The following is an 18,470-nucleotide window of genomic DNA, read 5'->3' as shown; positions in this document are numbered from 1 at the left end:
ACTGGGATTTCTTAAAGCAGACTCGTATACAAAAATCATAACCCATAAAACAGGTCAATCCAGGAGTGATTACTTGAATTTTAAAAGAATTCTTCTGTATACATCAGGCTTCACATAGGATTCCTTTAAATAATGAGGTCCCATCTTTTATTTAAAAGGTTATTGGATTTACCCACGAGCTTCCTAGATGATATCAGCATGGTATAATGGATAGATCAAAAATTTGGAATCAGATGCCCTGAGTTCAGATCCTCTCTGAGACACTATGAGACCCAGGGTAAGTCATTAACTTCCCTGTGCCTCAGTTTCCTCAGTAGTAATGAAGGAACTGGTTTTGATCACTTCTAAGGTTCTTTCTTACTCTAAATCTAAGATCTGCTATATAAAATAGGTTCCACTTATACTCTTTGATGCTTTAAATAATGGGAAAATACAGTGTAAGAGAACAGTGAAAAAGGTTATTTGCCATCTTTAATATGCCCCCTTTAACTCTACATACAGTAAAATCCAGAAACAGCCTCAGTTCTGGTAAATTGCCTAAGGCTTATTCAAATAAGTTGTTATCATTGGGGTTTTTTTTAAGTTGATATGGAATTTACCTTAGTCTGGTTTCCTGCTTTCCTCAGGGCCTCTAATTCCTGTCTTTGCTCCGGTGTTGGTTTGGCCCAGTTTTTTTCAATTTCCTGAACTGCCTGAAAACAATTTAAATTGTAAAAATGAGCAATTTCCCTAAAAGCAAAGTCTTTCAAATTATGCTGAGAAATGGGATGTTAGTGCCCCCTTTGCTCAGTATCCTCCATCAAAAAGCACTACCGTATTCCCCCCCCCTTTTTTTTAAGACTGAATCTCCCAGGTTGGAGGCCAAGGGGTCACTCACAGGCCTAATTCCATTCTGATTGGTATGGAAGCTTTAACCTGCTTTGATGTGAGCGTTTGCCACTCTGTAGGCAATCTGGGAGTTGCCTACCTCACACCTGTCCCCAGAGCTGACCACATCTATCATTGTTGATTTTAGTTCAGCCATCCAATAGGCCTGAGGAAAAAAAATGGATACTGCAGACCCAGCCTAACTAGCATCACAGGTGAGTGCAGTGCAGGTCAGTGCCACCACTCCTGGCCTGTTCTTGCCAAATGTCTTCCCCTTCAGCTCTAGAATACCTGCCCTGGTCAGTTTATAGCCCACCCTCCAACCTTGTAAGTCCCTCATGTGGTCCACTTTACTTCCTGGCTACCCTCTTGCCAGTTACCTTGGACTTTGGTACCATCTCCATACCCTTCCAATTCTGGAACCATAATCAAATCATTATTGTCATTGCTACTGGAAAGAACCATCCCCATCCCCATCCCAACCATAAGACCCCATTCCTGGTCACCATTCCCTTCTATGTGCTGTGTGTTCCTATTTGAATGTAAGCTACTTGAGGTCAGGGACTGCTTTCAGTTTTCTATTTGTATCTACAATGTTTAGCACAGTCCTTGGCACACAGTCAGTGTTTAATGAATGCTTTGTAATTCACTTCCATATTTCCAATATTCAGGCCCATGCTTTACCCTAATCCTGGATGGATTCACACAAAAGACTGCTTCCCTAGAAGCACGTTAGTGAAATCTGACCATGGAACATAAGCTGTAACAATTTACAATTGCACTAAGACTTTTGGGACACCCAATATCAGAATATGATATTCTTTTTACAAAATTCTCTACCATTCACAGTAGAGGTGACTATCTTCTGTGTCATTTGTCTTTTATGCTTATGTTCTGTTATCCCCTACTATCCCATACCTCATTGCATCCCCCAAGATATCTGGTTCCTATGTAGCCTTGTAGGCTACAAACAGACATTGGTTGAGGCTGCTAACAGTCATTTACACTCTAGTGAAAATTTAAGTCATTGTGTTACATACAGCTTTGTACCATTTGAAAGTTAGGCATTGGTAAGCAGTTGGGGAAAGCATGTTGGGGATGTTTTCTTTAATTCTGTAAGTATTAGATCAGTTGACAATCTGTGTCAGAGAGATCTTTCTCAGAGGAAAATTCATCACTTGAGAGTCAGCTCTAGTGATGAGCCTCTCTGAATAGAGAGAACCTGGTCATTGGACAAAAGACAGTGTCTGTGATGAAAATATAGATACTGAAGAACCCAAAGTATGTAGTGGATAGCATGTTAGACCTGGAATCAAGAAGACCCAAGTTCAAATTTTGCCTTAGACACCTACTAACTGTGTGACCTTGGCCAAGTCACTTAACCACTGCCTTGGTTTCCTCATGTTAAAATAAGGATAATAATGGCACTTATCTCCCAGGGTTGTTGTGAGGATGAAATGAAATAATAATTGTAAAGCATTGAACTCAGTGTCTGGAACACAGTAAAAGCTATATAAATATCAGCTGTTAATAGCATTAGCATATGTAAAGTACTTTGTAAACCTTAATTTGGGAACAGCAAGGTGACCCAATGGATAAAGCTCCCAATCTGGGGTCAGGAAGATGAGTTTAAATCTGACCTCAGATCCTTACTAGCTGTGTGACCCAGGATAAGATAGGACTTAAATCTATAGGTCTTCTTGACTGCAAGACAATAAAAATGAAAATTCACCATAATTACTCATTCTGCTTCAGAGGGGGGGGGGGCGGAGGAGAAAGAGAGAGAGAGACAGAGAGAGAGAGAGATCTAAGTGGCTCAGTGGATAGAGCTCTGGGCCTGGAATCAGGAAAACCTGAGTTCAAATCTTTCCTCAGACACTTACTAGCTGCACGACCCTGGACAAGTCATTTAACCTCTGTTTGCCTTAACCCATTGGAGAAGGAAATGGCAAACCATGTCCGGTGTCTTTATCAAGAAACCCCATGAACAATCTGTCAGCTATGGCTCACAGGGACATGAAGAGTTGGACACGTCTGGACGACAAAAAAAAAATAACTATATGTGGAAACCATGCCACAAAGCCAACTCTGCATCTATCCCACTAGAATAATTTTATAAGGAGAGGAAATTAAGATAGGATGCTCCTGACCAGAATGAATTCTGTAAAATTTGGATTCAGTCAAAAGGCCACACTTAAAGACTTAGAAGGCTACTTGTGGCCTTATGGCTGCAGGTTCCCCACCCCTGTTCCTGACTAAGGACTCCTGAAATAAGTCACAGTAATGACTAACAATTTGCCTAAAAGAAAAAAAATAAAAAATGCAACAACTACAAACCTTGACAATCTTTTAAAATGTATTCTGAGTTTGATTATGCTCCAATTCCTACCACATGGACATAAATGAACTCTTTCAGTTAATTATAAAGACCTCAATTCTTCCATGAATTTAACTTAAAATGAATATGCTAGCAATAAAAATAAACTTTTAATTGACAATTTAACTTATATTTTAGAGGAGCTTTGGAGAGATGATTTCGACAACCCAGGTTTTAACACCTGTTCAAGAAATTCAATCCAATAAATATTTACTAAGTACTTGCTATAGATAAGGTCTCATGCTCAGTATTAATGCCTTCTTTTTCTCTTAGTAACTTTTCCCTGTAGTGAGCAGAATTCAAAATCCTTCCATTGACCCTAGGTCTGCACTCAGAGCAGTACTTCTGGTCTACAGAAACTCAGAATCAGAGAAGCCCTTTAGGTCCATCTAGAACAAGTCCCTTAGTTGACCCCTCAAGTAAGAAAACCAAGGTCCAGAAAGTGGGTGCATGGCCAAGATCCCACGCCTAATAGATACGTGTTTCCATACCTAATCTAGTTCTGCATTCACTATCTCATCCTGCTGCCTGTGATTGAGAGCTGATGAACAGAAGAAGCATAGCCTAGAGTCAGGACTTCTTAAACTTTTTCCGCCCGGGACCCCTTTTCGACAGTGTTGGTTGGCATTGTATGGCCTGAGGGCATGCACAGTGGAAAGTACACATGTTTTGTGTTCAGAACCAAGGCTGCAGTGAAGATGCCAAATGAATATGGGCAAGCACTGCCAGAAACACCTTGGATTCATGACCACGTTTGATTTTTAATTAATTTTTGGTCATTGCAAGTTCAGAAACCTTTTATTGTTTTCAAATTTTTCTTGACTCCATACGAGGTGGAGACACAGCTTAAGAAGGCTGGATAGAGCACTGATATTAACATTAGGAAGAGCTAAGCTAAAATCCTACCTCAGACATTTAATGGCTGTGCAACCATGAGACACTCATTTGACCAACTCAGATTCAGTTTTCTTCTTTTTAAAATGGGAATAATAATGCTCTTAGTAATTACCTCTCAGGGCCTTTGTGACTTGAGATAACATATGTAAACAGCTTTGCAAATCCTAAAGCTCTCTGTAAATATAAATTACTATGATACATTTTCCAATAGAAAACATCAAGTCCTTCACCCTCTCCTACTTCCTTAATTTATTCAAAACCACAAGTACAAGTAGGTATTGAGTATCAGACCAAATAAAAGTCACCTGGAAACAAATGTCAGTGTCTCTCTCACCCTGTCATGCCACAAAAGTGGGCTGACACTTTCTTGACAGCCAGCAGAGAGCATCAGGTTACTTGAAAGCCATGAGAAGACTACCTTGTCATTAACATGGGCTTTTAAAAGTGGACTGGGAAACATTTCCCACTGATCTGCCAAGATGGTATCATAACTTTCCTTCAAAGTTCAGGCATTGAGGGAAATAAATAAATGGCTAGCTATTATGATCTGACATATGGGTGGGACTGAGGTACTAGGGAATGAATGGAGAAGCAACATAGAAAACAGGGAAAGCTGCGGGCCACCAATAACAAAGATTTCTTAGAAAGGAAGAAACATGCTACAAAATCAACACTAAATTATTTAGGACCTAAAAACAGGGATTACATAGATTTTGCTTCCTTCCATCGCCCAATTTATCTTCTGGGTGATTTCTTTTCTTATTAGAACTTTCACCAAGTGCTGATGGAAGAAGAGGGAAGAGGTGAAAGCAATTAGTCTTTTAGCCTTTGGGGTTTTTCTTTTAGTTGGATAATTATTGCTTGGTGTGGGGAGTGGGAAGGAAGGTGATGCTCAAATGATGTTTGAGGAATAACAATTTTCAGATTACTTCTATACTCTCATTCTCATTTCCCACTAGCCTTGGTGATGTAAATTCAATAAAGGTTCTTAGTAAAGTGGAGGAAGAATGAACAATGCAATTTCTTCTGAGTTCATCTTTTCTTTCATTGATTGCAACCTGAAGGGTCTGATAATATTCTCTACTAAAACCCTGTTTGGCTTGTAAAGTCCTTCATAACCTGGCCTCTTCCTACTCATCCAATTCTTCTTCCACCTGATTCCATGTATTCTTCCACTCAGAGTGCTGTTTTCACAAAACACTCCATCTCCTGAAAATTGAGTATTCTTGCTGGCTGTCCCTCCTCCTCATCTTTGCCTCCTGGCATCCTTGGCCTCTTTCACATCTTAGCTAATGCCACACCTTCTGCAGGAAGCCCCTCCCCACCCTCCATCCATCTTAGTGCCTTCCCACCTTTAATTCTTCCTGTATTTTCTTTGTACATTGTTTCTTCCATGCGTTCCTCCATTAAGACTGTGAGCCCTTTGAGGGCAAGGATGGTTGAGTTTTTGCCTTGCTTTGTATCCCCAGCGTGTGGCACACAGGAGGCACTAATAAATGCTTGATGTCTAATGTCAGAAGCTCAGAATGCTGTGTACTTTTACCTGTCCGTATAGCAAATTGACAGCAGTTTGGCAGTCCATAAGTATGGAGTCAAGGGATGGATCCATATACCTGGATAATTCAAAAGAAATAAATTAATTTCTAATACTTGGCTATTGAAGAGCAAGAGAATACAGGGGAATACTCTCTTCCTAAATAAAAAATCAAATTGAGGAATATGTGGATAGGGGTTGGGAGGTGGCAGTCAGGAAAAAAAGAAGGGGAGATTGAAGAGAGGCTAACACCTCCCAGATAATCTTCCTGGAAAGAGAATCTAGACTTTTTAAAAAATCAAGCAATATTTCCATCTTCTTCATCTAAATACAATTTAAAGTTGCAAAAACAAGAAAGGTACTGACTGGAGATCAGGGTTAGAATTATAGGATCACTCATTCACAGCTCAAAGGGACCTTACAGACAGCTAGGTAGTACAGTGGTTAGAGCAACAGACCTCAAGTCATGAAGACTTCCCAGCTGCATGACCCTGAGCAAATCACTTAACCACTGTCTCCCTCAGTTTCCTCCTCTGTAAAATGAGGATAATATTATCACCTACCTCCCAAAATAGTTGTGAGGATAAAATGAGATACTATTTGGAAGCACTTTTCAAACCTTGAAATGCTATATAAATGCTAGCTCCTATCATCATTATTAATCATATTAACTAGTCCAATGCCCTCATTTTATAGCTAAGGAAACTTATGACCCAGAGAGGTAAAGTGAGTAGCTGAGCCAGAATTGGGATCCAGGTCCTCCCACTCCAAAAACATTCATTTCCCCTTTCCCCTTCCATAGTTACTGATGCTGATATTCAGTAAGGAGAGACAGTGTGCCATAGTGCCTAGAAAGCCAGGCTTTACCATACGGACTGACTTTGTGATCCTGGAAAAGTCCCTTGTCTATGCCCTAGTAATGCTAATTTCATAAATGGCAAGGCAACTGCTGATATGCATTGGAGTTTTTCTCCTGGGGAATTCCCTAGACCAGAGGTTCTCAAAGTGTGGCAGGGGATCCATGAAGCCAAAACTATTTTCATAATAATACTAAGATATTTAAATTTCTAATATAATAAATATTGCTATTTGAGGTCCTCAATAGTTTTTAAGAGTGTAAAGCAGGCATGAGACCAAAAAGTTTGAGAATTGCTGCCCTTTACCAACTGAGTCATAGGTCTAACCCCTTCATCCTGCCAGGCAGTAACAGGAGCTGACTGAAAAACAAATTATTCTAGTACTTCAAGAATCTACAATTTCTTGATGAGAATGCTTCCTCTCTGAGTGCAGATGGCAATATACTCCCTATACCTTAGTAAACTCTTTCATTACCTAGATTTCACTTCCCAATCCCATTCCAAATGCCACACCACTTGATAATGGCCAGACCTCTGGTAATGAACTTCTTTGCATTTAGCTTACCTGGTTCTCACAGGAAAGATATGCAGCCTGCTACCAGTTCTTTGAGGTATGCTCATTAAGAGCTATAACATTTGCATGCTTCTTCAGAGTAATATCCATTCTTAAAGACCACAGAATTAAAAACACAACAGAAGAGAGCAATGAAATATATGCATATTGGCCTCATTTCATATCCCATTGAAAAAAACGGAGGCCATTTACTAAGAGCTCCCTCTTCATCTCTTCTTACCTCATATCCTTCAGGTATTTTCCTCCTCCATCTCCTCCTTCATTTCTAACTCACCTGAAGTTGCCCTTCTCTTTCCCAAACCAATTGCTCTACATGCACCCTTGGTCCCATCCTTTCTGGTCTTCCCAAGCAGATTTCTCCCACTGTCATCCCTATTTTCTTTCTCTAATCTTCAGTCTCTTCCTATTACTGGCTCCTTCCCTGATGCCTATAAACATGCCATATCTCCACCATTCTTAAACAACCATCCCTTGATTTGGCCATGCCTACTGTTATACACTATCGTTCTTCTCTTCTTGGCCAAACTGTTTCAGAAAATTGTCTACACCAGATGTCTCTATTTCCTTTGCCCTCCCTTGTTTTGCAACTCTCTACAATCTGTCTTCTGAACTCATCATTCAATGGAAACTGTTCAAAGATACCAGTGACCTCTTAATGATCACACCTGGGGAAGCTGGGTGGCTCAGTGGATAAAGCACCAGCTTTATTTTTTACCAGTCAGTAGGAGCTTGATTCAAATCCAGCTTCAGACACTTACTAGCTGAGTGATCCTATGTAAGTCACTTAACACTGATTGCCTCAAAAAATATTCCACTGTTAATTATATGATCATGTCAATTTCCCTTCTCTCCTTGAGTGTCCCCTTCCTCCATAAATGCTCTGTATTACCTCTAGGATCCAATATAAATTCCTCAATTTACGTTTTAGAGTCCTTCAAGACCTGACCCCTTCCTACCTTTACAGTTTTCTCATACTTTACTCCTCTCTACACACTCTATGACCCAGCTACTCACTAGCCCTCACACTCACCTCTAATTTTGTGCCTTTGCCCTTGCCATCCCCCACGAATGGAATTCTCTGCCTCTTCACCTGCCTCCCAGCTTCCCCAGCTTCTTCAAGACCTAGATCAAATCCCACCTTCCACAAGAGGCCATTCTAAGCCCTGCCTATACTGAGCTAGTGCCTTCCTCGAGATCCCCTTCCATTCCCCACTGACTACCTCCTATACATGTATGATTATTGCATGTTGACTTCTCCAATTCAGGGACCCTCTTTTTGCTTTGCGCTGTTCCTGGCACATAGTAACTACTCAATAAAAGCTTATTGACTGACTGACAGAAATCCAGCACTCAACTGATAGAGACCTAACTAAAGGTGGGGAAACCAGCTGAATATGGTTTCACTTAGGTCAAGGTCAGACTTGCGAGTCGGCATAATGTTATGAAAAGCATACATAAATGACAACTGCTGTCACACAATGAAACCATTTTCAAAATGACTGTGATCTCTATGAGTCAACATGGCAATCTGGCAGTACTGACAGCTGATGTGATCTGCTGCTACGTTAATTTAGCAAGCACCAGTGCCTAAGGAGGGAATAATTCCACAGTATTCTGCAGTCAGACCACATTTGGAGTAATATTGTTTTCTTCTGGACACCCCATTTCAGGTAGGAGATTACCCAGCTGGAGACCACTCAGGAAAGGACAAGGAGGATAGGAGAGGGTTTCAAGATCGTGGGATACAAGGATCTGTTGGGAAAACAGTTTGGTGAGGCATACCGATCCCTTCTCATAATAATGTTTTTAAATGGATAAAAGAAAACACACCAGATCACAAAGGTAACCAATTATGTTGAAATTAAGTTGTAATTTTTTTCAGTCCTCTAAATCTTGGTTGCTTTCGTTGTTTAGAAGCAGCTAAGTGGTGCAGTGGACCTGGAGTCAGGAAGACCTGAGCTCAAATCCAGTCTCAGACACTTCTTAGCTGTGTGTCCCTGGGCCAGTTACTTAACTTCTGCCTGCCTCCGTTTCCTAAAATGTAAAAGGGGGATTAATAATACCTCACAGGGTTATTGTGAGGCTCAAAGGAGGTAATATTTGTAAAGTACTTGGCACAATGCCTGGCACATTGTAGTATAAAAAGTATAAATGCTTTTTGCTGTTGTTCAGTCATTTTTCAGTCATGTCCAACTCTTCATGACCCCATTTGGAGTCTTCTTGGCAAAGAGACTGGAGTAGTTTACTATTTCCTTCTCTGGCTCGTTTTACAGATGAGGAAACTGAGGCAAACAGGGTTAAGTGACTCGTCCAGGGTCACACAAACAGTAAGTGTCTTAGGACAGATTTGAATTCAAGTCTTCCTGATTCCTGCTCTAACCATTGTGTCACCTAGCTGCCCTATATAAAATGCTAACTATTATTATTATCATTCTCTCTAATTACTTAAAATTGTCCCTCTCTCACGAACTGCCTGTACTATCTGGGCAGTACCAACAGAGCAGAAAGATCCACTGAATCTGGAGGCAGAGGAATGCTACCAGTGTGACCTCAGATAAGTCACTTCAACCTCTGTGGGCCCCAGGTCCCTCATTTATGAAATGAAGAAGTTGGACTAAGTGTTTTCCAAGGTCAATTCTCTGACAATTATGTAAACATTGCCTCGGTCACCTCCCTGCTGTAGACTTGTCCACAATCATATTATTGTACTCACCATTTTCTAAGTCCAACCTTACAGTTTTCCACTTCTGTACTTTGAAGACTCACATATGGGAGTTCAAATTCTGCCATTTTTTTCATTACTAAAGAGAAAGGCAGGGGAGGAAAATAATTGGTTAAAACATCCTACATTTTTTCTTAGATTTGCCCACACTTTGAAAAAAAAACAAAATAAAATAGTATTACTACTGTAAAAATGAGCAACTTTGGCATATCTTGTTCATATAATGCTTTTTCTCCTTTTTTTCCTTCACCAACAGCATTATTAGAGTTTATTAGATTGTCTAGGGAATTCTACAGACAGAGTAGATTTTAAGCACCTCCAGGACAAGGACTAAGTAATTTCTTCTTGAATCCCTAGCACTTAAAAATATTAGAAATTTAATAAATATTTGCCAAATTGAATAACATACCTAGGTTTCAGCAAAGTGTTTGTTGAATTCTCTTATTATGTGTTTGAGGCAATGTGGGGAAATATGATGACAGTCAAGTTGGATGGACTTGGAAGTGGGTGGCCAACTGAATTACAGAATGCTAACAGATTAAAGTCAGTGTAGTCTGAAGTCTCTAGGAGGCCAACAAAATTCTGTCTTTGGGCCCCTACTAGTCAAATTTTTATTTTTTCAAGTCAAAGACTTTTATGAAAGCACAGGTGGTATATTTGTTAAATTTACAACTTTATTTCAGTTTACAATTCAGTTTAACAAGCATTTATTAAGCATTTCTATGCATTGTGCTAGGCAATGTTGTTAAAGAGAAAAATAAATGAGAGCACCCTGGCCCTTCAGGGGTTTAAATTTTATTAAGAAGAAGCAATATATGCACAGAGAATTAAGTCCATGACATATTCAAAATAATTTCTGAAATTGTGAGTGAAGATACAGGGCAAGAAATTGTCACACTGTTAATGGAGGCAATGATAATGTTGACCTTGACTGACCCTGAGCAAGAGATGGAAAACCGGGGAGAGGGTGAGGGAAGACTGTAAGTAGAAAGGTGGTGAGTTCCTGACCCTGCCCAATGGTCAAGGAAGTGGTTGACCAGAGTCTTGAGGTTTGTTTTATTGATCTCACCAATTCCCGTGGATTCCATTATCATCTCTATGCTCAGATCTATGTATCTAATCCTAACTTCTCTCTTGAGCTCCTGTCTTACTTTGCATTTGGCCTTTCCAACATCTTAAAAAGCAGCTAGGTGGCGCCAAGGGTTTAGCATGCTAGACCTAGGGTCAGAAAGACCAGAATTCAAATTTGACTTCAGACAAACTTACCAAAGGTATGACCCTAGGTAAGTCATTTAATCTTTGTCTGCCTAAATTTCCTCATCTGCAAAGTGGGAATAATAATAACACCTGTCTCTCAAGGCTGTGATGAAGATTAAAAAAAAAGAGAGACTTGAATAATTGTAAAGCATTTTGCAAACCTTAAAGTGCTATATAAATGTGAGCTACTAAAACAGGATGTTTCCTAGGTATCCCAAACTCAACATGTTCAAAAGAGAACTCATTATCTTTCCTTTCTGACCTTTCTTTCTTCTTCTTCTTCTTTTTTTTTTACTTTATGGAGGGCAATTGGGATTACGTGACTTGCCCAAGGTCACAAACCTAATAAATGTGTTAAGTGTTTGAGGCTGAATTTGAACTCAGGTCCACCTGACTCCAGGTTGATTGGCTTTTAAAGCCCTTCACAACCTAGCCCCTTCCTAGCTTTGCAATCTTCTTCCACACACTACAATCAGAGATGATGGCCCTCTTGTCTTTCCTTGAACATGCTTTTTTCCTGGCTGTCCCCCTGCCTGGAATGTTCTGCCTACTCATCTCTCCCTCCTGACTTCCTTAAATCTCAACCCCAGTCCCATTTCTGCAAGAATCTTTCCCGATCTTCTCTCCTCACCCGAATCCCCACTTCTCAGCTGCCCTGAGATGACCATTTGCACTATACAGCTTATACGTACAGCTATTTGTACCTTGTCTGCTCCGTTAGACTTGAAGCTTCTCGAGGGCAAGGACTTTATTTTTGCTTTTCTTTGTATGCCCAGCATTTAGCACGGTGCCTGGCACGTCAGTACATAAGAAATTATTGTTGACTAATCGGCTGGGTAGTTATGGGAAACGAGGCATGTTTGAATGCCCCATTCCTTAGCCAAATCAGCTCTGCCACAAGGGAAAATAAATTACTTCTTCATAGTTTCTTCCCTATTTGCAATAAAGTTTTGACACACAGCTGGGGGAAATAACAATACACTAGATGACAAATTGAGAGCCAAAAAAATGTTAATAGGCTGAAGCTAACAAGATGAATGTGAATCAGGATAAATGTAAATTCCTGACTGTCCAAGTATAAGAGATGGAACTATAAAGTATTTTATATGTTTTCAAAAGACCTAAGGGTTTTAGTTAGACATGAGTCAACAATGTGGCATGCCTGCCAACAAAGTTAATATGATCTCAGTTTGCCTTTGAGACTCTTGTTTCTTGCTATGGACTGATTGGGTCCAAATGTGTCTGCAGCACTGTGTTCAGGATTTAGCTGTCATATTTTAATAATAACAATTATTCTTATAGCTAGCATTCTTAGAGTTCCTTAAAGTTTACAAAGCACTTTCCAAATATCTCATTTTACCCTCACAACCCTGGAAGGCTGTTGCTATTATTAGCCCCATTTTATAGATGAGGTAACTGTGGCAGACAGAGATAAAGTGACTTGCCCAGGGTTACACAGTCATTAAGTGTCTGAGGCTGGATTTGAATTCAGGTCTCTCTGACTCTAGATTCACCTCGCTGCCTAGGAGCCTTGACAAACTAGAGACTATTCAGAGAAAGGCAGCCATAATCAAGAAAGGATTAAAAATTCTGTCATAGGAAGCGCAGATGTTAGATGTTGAGAAGAGAATTGGGTTACCCAAAAAGTTTGAGGAGAGGGGCAAGTGTAGTAATTGTCTTCTAATATTTGAAGGGTCAATATGTGGAACAGGGATTTGACCTGTAATGCTTATCCCCAAAAGTCAGGTGGATAGAGCAATAGGGCTAGAATTAGGAAGACTCATCTTTCTGAGTTCAAATCTGACCTCAGATACTTATTAGCTGTATGACTCTGGGCAAGTCACTTAACCCTGTTGGCCTTGGTTTCCTTATTTGTAAAATGAGAGAGAGAAGCAAATGGCAAACCACTCCAGTATCTTTGCCAAGAAAACCCCAAATGGAGTCACAAAGAGTTGGATGTGAATGAAAAACTATTAAACAACAAAGAAGAAATTACAAGGAGGTAGATTTTGATATAAGGAAAGGTTTCCCGACAAATAGAGCTATCCAGAATAGAATGAGTTGCCTAGGACATGCTCTATCTCTGGACATCATTAAGCAGAGGCTAGATGACCACTAGAGAAAGTTACAAATGAGAATGGACTGGGTAACCTCAGAGATTCCTTCCAACTCTGATTTTATGCCTTTCAATCAGTCAAATCAAACTTTTTAAAACATCTTCTATGTGCCAGGCACTGTATTAAGTGCTAAGGATATAGAGAAAGGCCCTAAGACAGTCCTTGCTTACAAGGGAGAAGTAGTTCCATGGCCCAGGGGAGCCTAATTCTGAGCCAAAAGATCTGAGTTCAAATATGGCCTTAGACATTTACTAGCTGTGTGACCCTGGGCAAGTCACTTAACCTCTGTTTGCCTCTGTTTCCTCAACAGCAAAATGGGGATAACAATACACCTTCCTCCAAGCATTGCTCTGATGATCAAATGATATCATTTGTAAATAGTCCCTAGCATATATTGTTATTCATTCCTATCTGACTCATCTTGACCCTACGTACCATATTGTTCATGGGATTTTCTTGACAAAGACACTGAAGCGGTTTGCTATTTCCTTCTCCAGTGGTTAAGGTAAACAGAGGTTAAGTGACTTGCTCAGTGTCACAAAACTAGTCAGTGTCTGAGGCTGATTTGAACTCAGGTCTTCCTGACTCCAGGTTCAGCACTCTAACTGCTGAGCCACCTAGGTGCTTAATAAATGCTTATCTCCTTCCTTCAAGGAGCTCAATCTAATGAGGGAGATGACATGTAAACAATGTTGCACAAACAAGTCATATATGGGATAAACCAATAGAGGGTAGACACTGAAGAATGTGGGGTTTTAGTTAGTACTAGAAGGAAGCCAGGAAATCCAGGAGATGAGAGATGATGAGAGAGAACACTCCAGGTGTGGGGGACGGCCAATGAAAATGCTTGGAATAGAGTCCCCAGGTCAAGGAGAAAATACTGCAAGCAGTCAAGAAGAAACAATTTGAGTATTGTGGAAACACAATCAGGATAACACAAGACCTAGCAGCTTCTACTTTAAGGAATCAAAGGGCTTAAAAGATGTTATTCCAGAGGTCAAAGGATCTAGGACTAAAACCAAGAATCACCTATCCAGCAAAACTGAGTATAATGCTTCAGGTGCAAATATGGTCATCCAATGAAATAGAGGATTTTCAAGCATTCTTGATTTAAAAAAAAAACAGAGCTGAACAGAAAATTTGACTTTCAAATACAAGAAGCAAGAGAAGCATGACAATGAAAACAGGAAAAAGAAATCATAAGGAACATATTAAAATTGAACTATTTAGATTCCTGCATGGAAAAACAATAACTGTAACTCATAAGACTTTTCTCAGTATGAGGATAGCTGAAGGAAATATATATGTATATATACATACATACATACATACATATGTATAGGAGGATGTATGTGTATATAAATATATATGTGAGTGTGGGCATTTGTATGTTCATGTATACATAGACAGAGGGCACAGAATGAGTTGAATATGAATATATGATATCTAAAAAATACAATTAAGAGGTGAGAGAGGAATTTATTGGGAAAAGAAGAAAGGGAGCAATAGACTGGGGTAAATTATTTCATATAAAAGAAGCAAGAGAGGGGATGGCTAGGTGGCACAGTGAATAGAGCTTTTGGCCCTGGAGTCAGGAGGTCCTGAGTTCAAATGCGGACTCAGACACTTGACACACTATCCATGTGACTTTGGGCAAGTCACTTAACCCCTGGAACAGAAGAAGAGAGGTAGCCCAGGATAAATCCCTGTGGTTATAATATTATGGTTAGCAGGTATCACTTGGAGAAAGATCCAGCAAAGGGAAATGAGAAGGAGTAATCAGGAAAAAAGAGAACCAGAAGCAAGTAGTATCCTGAAAACCTAGAGTGAAGAGAGTATAAAGGAGGAAGGGGAGGTTGACAATGTCAGGAAAAGTGAGAAAAGGTTATTGGATTTGGCAATCATAGTTTTTCTCTCCTCCTCAGCTAGCATATGTGAACATGTACAGGCAATCCTCAACTTTCACAGGGGTAATGTTCCTAGAAAATGATGCAAAAGTCAAAAACACAAATGTTGATACATTGAACCTTTGGGAAATAGAGGGTTAGATTCCCATGACCACCAAAAACAATAATCTTTTGTTAGAGATGGCTAAAAATACACTTATCTGCATACAATTCTTTACAACAAAATGTTAATTTTGATAATATGTACTTTTCCTAACACAGTAACCATGAAATACCCATAAAATGCAGTACATAAAATAAAATTGGTAACATGCAAAACATGTCTTCTCATTAGTAATTCCCTAGAATTCTGTGACATATTGTGCTAACATCTCAATTAAAAACACAAACATTTATTTTAGACAATATTATACTAGATTTCACACATGAAATCTACGGTATCATAAATTTGTTGCTGTTATTCAGTCATTTCAGTCCTGTCCAACTCTTTATGACCTTTTTGGGGTTTTCTTGGCAGAGATACTGAAGTGGTTTGCCATTTCCTTCTTCAGTTCATTTTTACAGATGAGGAAACTGAGGCAAATAGGATTAAGTAACTTGCTTAGGGTCATAGAGCTAGTCAGTGTCTAAGGCCAGATTTGAATTCAGGTCTTCCTGACCCCAGGTCCAGTGCTCTATCCACTGTGCCATTTAGCTGCCCCTAGTACAACGAATACTGTACAGCAAATAAAATTCTTAAAACTAAAACTTTTTTTAACCTATTACCTTCGACTCTGTCAAATGTGGTGTGAGGCTACTGTCTACCTTAGCCCTCCTCTGAAAACCAAGGGAGAGGTTGTCGGGACTTTGGTCACTGCTGTCAAAAGATGTCAAAACTGGTCAGGTCTGAACATCATCTTAGAATCCAAAGGACTTGCATTATACTTGGAGTGGGGAGGGCATAATTGCAACACAAAACTTGAGTTTTAAAGGTAAAAAATGAAAATATGCAACGGGTGGGCGAGGAGCTCTTTATTCTGTAACTGTAGGTGAGCAAGACCGGCAAAGCGCCTAGTAGAACACCAGCTGCTCCACAAACTTGCACACATCATGCCTCTCATTTTTTTCTCTATTGCAAATAGCCCCAAATGTGCAGGGCTGCCAAGAGGAAAGTGAAAATGAGGTTACTAATAAAATCATGCAAATGCTTGAAGTCTCAAAAGTTAAATGGGCAACTATTGAAGACTGACTGCATATATCGATACTCTCTCAAACACTTTTTCCTCACAGTTCAACTTATTCATTTCTCATGATTCTTTTTCCAGTCTACTTCAACCACACAAAGACTGTCATACCCTCAGTCTTGCCATCACCTACAAATGCACCACTTCCATGTCTGTGAATTCTGCAGTTCCCTTAACTGATCACAATCTGTTGTGATTCTCACTCTCCTTCTTCTTTGCGACCTCAAATCAAACTCCAAATCATGACCTCTAATCCCTCAATCTCCAATAAAGCTCTATAATTTGTGTAAGTGAGATAGTGTCTTCCCTACTTTGTAGATGAAACTGAGGCCTAGCATGACTAAGTGACCTTACCCATATCACAGAGCCATACAGTGTAAGCAACACAGCTAACAATTGGGTCTCACTTATGAACCAGGCATAGTGTCCCTGTAGATGCTTAATTGTGCCTCTTCCAACCCAGACTTAGGTGAATGACAAAAATGCCGAACAGAGCCTGGCTATGTAGGGACATCTCTGTGGCACTTCACAGCAGACTTCTTTCCAGTTTTGCATAGCTGCATTAATTAACACCTACAACAAATAGGTAGCTGCAAGCTTTGAGGCAACCAAAATGGTATATGGGGGTATTAATTTGCTCTTTGAAGTTCCCAAAGACCCAGATGAACAAAAAGCAGGAGACTACATTTATTATAATGCTATTAAAAATCACTACATCAATTAATCTTTCTTATTGGGCATCCTTTCATAAAGTCCTTAACATAGGACATCTCACCAAAATTCAAAAGGTTGGGTAAGTGTCATTTCTACTAACCCCTCTCTTCCTCCCCCAAATGCTTTTTTTTTTTGGCCCAGACCTATGATTTTAATGATTTGGGAGTTTGTAGTAAGAAAAATTCCTCCATATCAATTAGAAAACTTTGAATAACCAAAAGGTATTAAATAAAAGGTTTATTTCCTACCCAGATGCTCCCCTAAACTTCATGATGTCTGAAAACTCATACTTCTGCAAGATAACAATAACTCTGAAACCCATACCTGCTCATTCCTCACTGCCCCAGATCAGTACCTTCTAGTCTTAGAGAGTTTCCAGGGGCTTCAAGAGGTCAGAAGTCTTGCATATTATGGCCAGTCACACAGCTAGGATGTCCAAGTAAAGGCTTGGATTTGTGTCTTTTTAACTCCCAGGCTGGCCATCTACCCCCTATACCATATTGCCTTTCATCATTTGTTTATAAATAAGCAGGAACTATATAACATGATGTAATTCAATGACATGACCAAGCGTTCTTCATAAATGGATAGAGGAAGGATAGCTTCTTGGGTCAGAATGAAGTCAACCTAATCAGAGATAATTACAAGGACTTTTCCTGGGGCTATGAATCTAATCAAAATGACTTTAACCTGATGTGGAAAGATGATGAGACAATTGCCAAGGTATGTCTCCCAAACCAGGTAACAAAATAAAATCAAGAAAGGACACCAAAAAGACATGGAATACAACTAGCAATAAAAGGCTGTATTTTGCTTAGGGTCATAGAGCTAGTCAGTGTCTAAGGCCAGATTTGAATTTGGGTCTTCCTGACCCCAGGAAGGCCAGCAATAAAAGCCATGGTTTCTTAGTGTCTATATCCACTGTCCAAAGTATTGATGATGAACAAGGTGAGCTGTCAAGAAGTATAAATATCACTGACACTTCCTATGATGATATCTGTGAATGGAATATGGTTCTGAAAGGCCACACTTATTCCAAAGGAACAAAAAAGATCAAAGGAGTAATGGAACAGTATTTTGTATAAATAAAATATACTCATGTGAGGAAACCCATGACCTGGCAAGGGGGGGGGGGAAATATTCTGAAGAGGAATTGGATGATGATCAATGGAAAAGAACTTCTCTGACCAACTTAGAGTTTTAAAAGATATATAGAAATGGAAATCAAAGACAGATAATGGAAGATAAAGTCAGATTCTGAAGTTATATTGTCATGAGAGTATAATGTAGACTACCTGGATAGAAGAAGTAAATAGATAAGTAAATTAAGAAGGAGAATACAAACATGATATGGAGATTTGATTTCTTAGTGATGGGAAATGTATTTCTGGATCTCTCTCTCTCTCTCTCTCTCTCTCTCTCTC

General features: G+C 39.6%; 1 protein-coding gene across 1 annotated transcript in view; it reads right to left on the bottom strand.

Moving 5' to 3' along the window:
• SNX31 (sorting nexin 31) overlaps positions 1-18,470 on the bottom strand; it is an 89,487-nt gene that overhangs the window by 28,729 nt on the left and 42,288 nt on the right. Inside the window, 3 exon segments of the mRNA XM_069081023.1 lie at positions 600-692; positions 5,685-5,754; positions 9,820-9,907. Coding sequence (XP_068937124.1) covers positions 600-692; positions 5,685-5,754; positions 9,820-9,907 — 251 coding nt within the window.

Source organism: Petaurus breviceps, unplaced genomic scaffold (genome assembly GCF_028583685.1).
Source record: "Petaurus breviceps papuanus isolate PSGF00001 unplaced genomic scaffold, PetGlider_PUasm1.0 98, whole genome shotgun sequence".
Lineage (NCBI taxonomy): Eukaryota > Metazoa > Chordata > Mammalia > Diprotodontia > Petauridae > Petaurus > Petaurus breviceps.
Note: the sequence above shows the minus strand (reverse complement) of the source record. Positions and strands in the feature narration are given on the sequence as shown.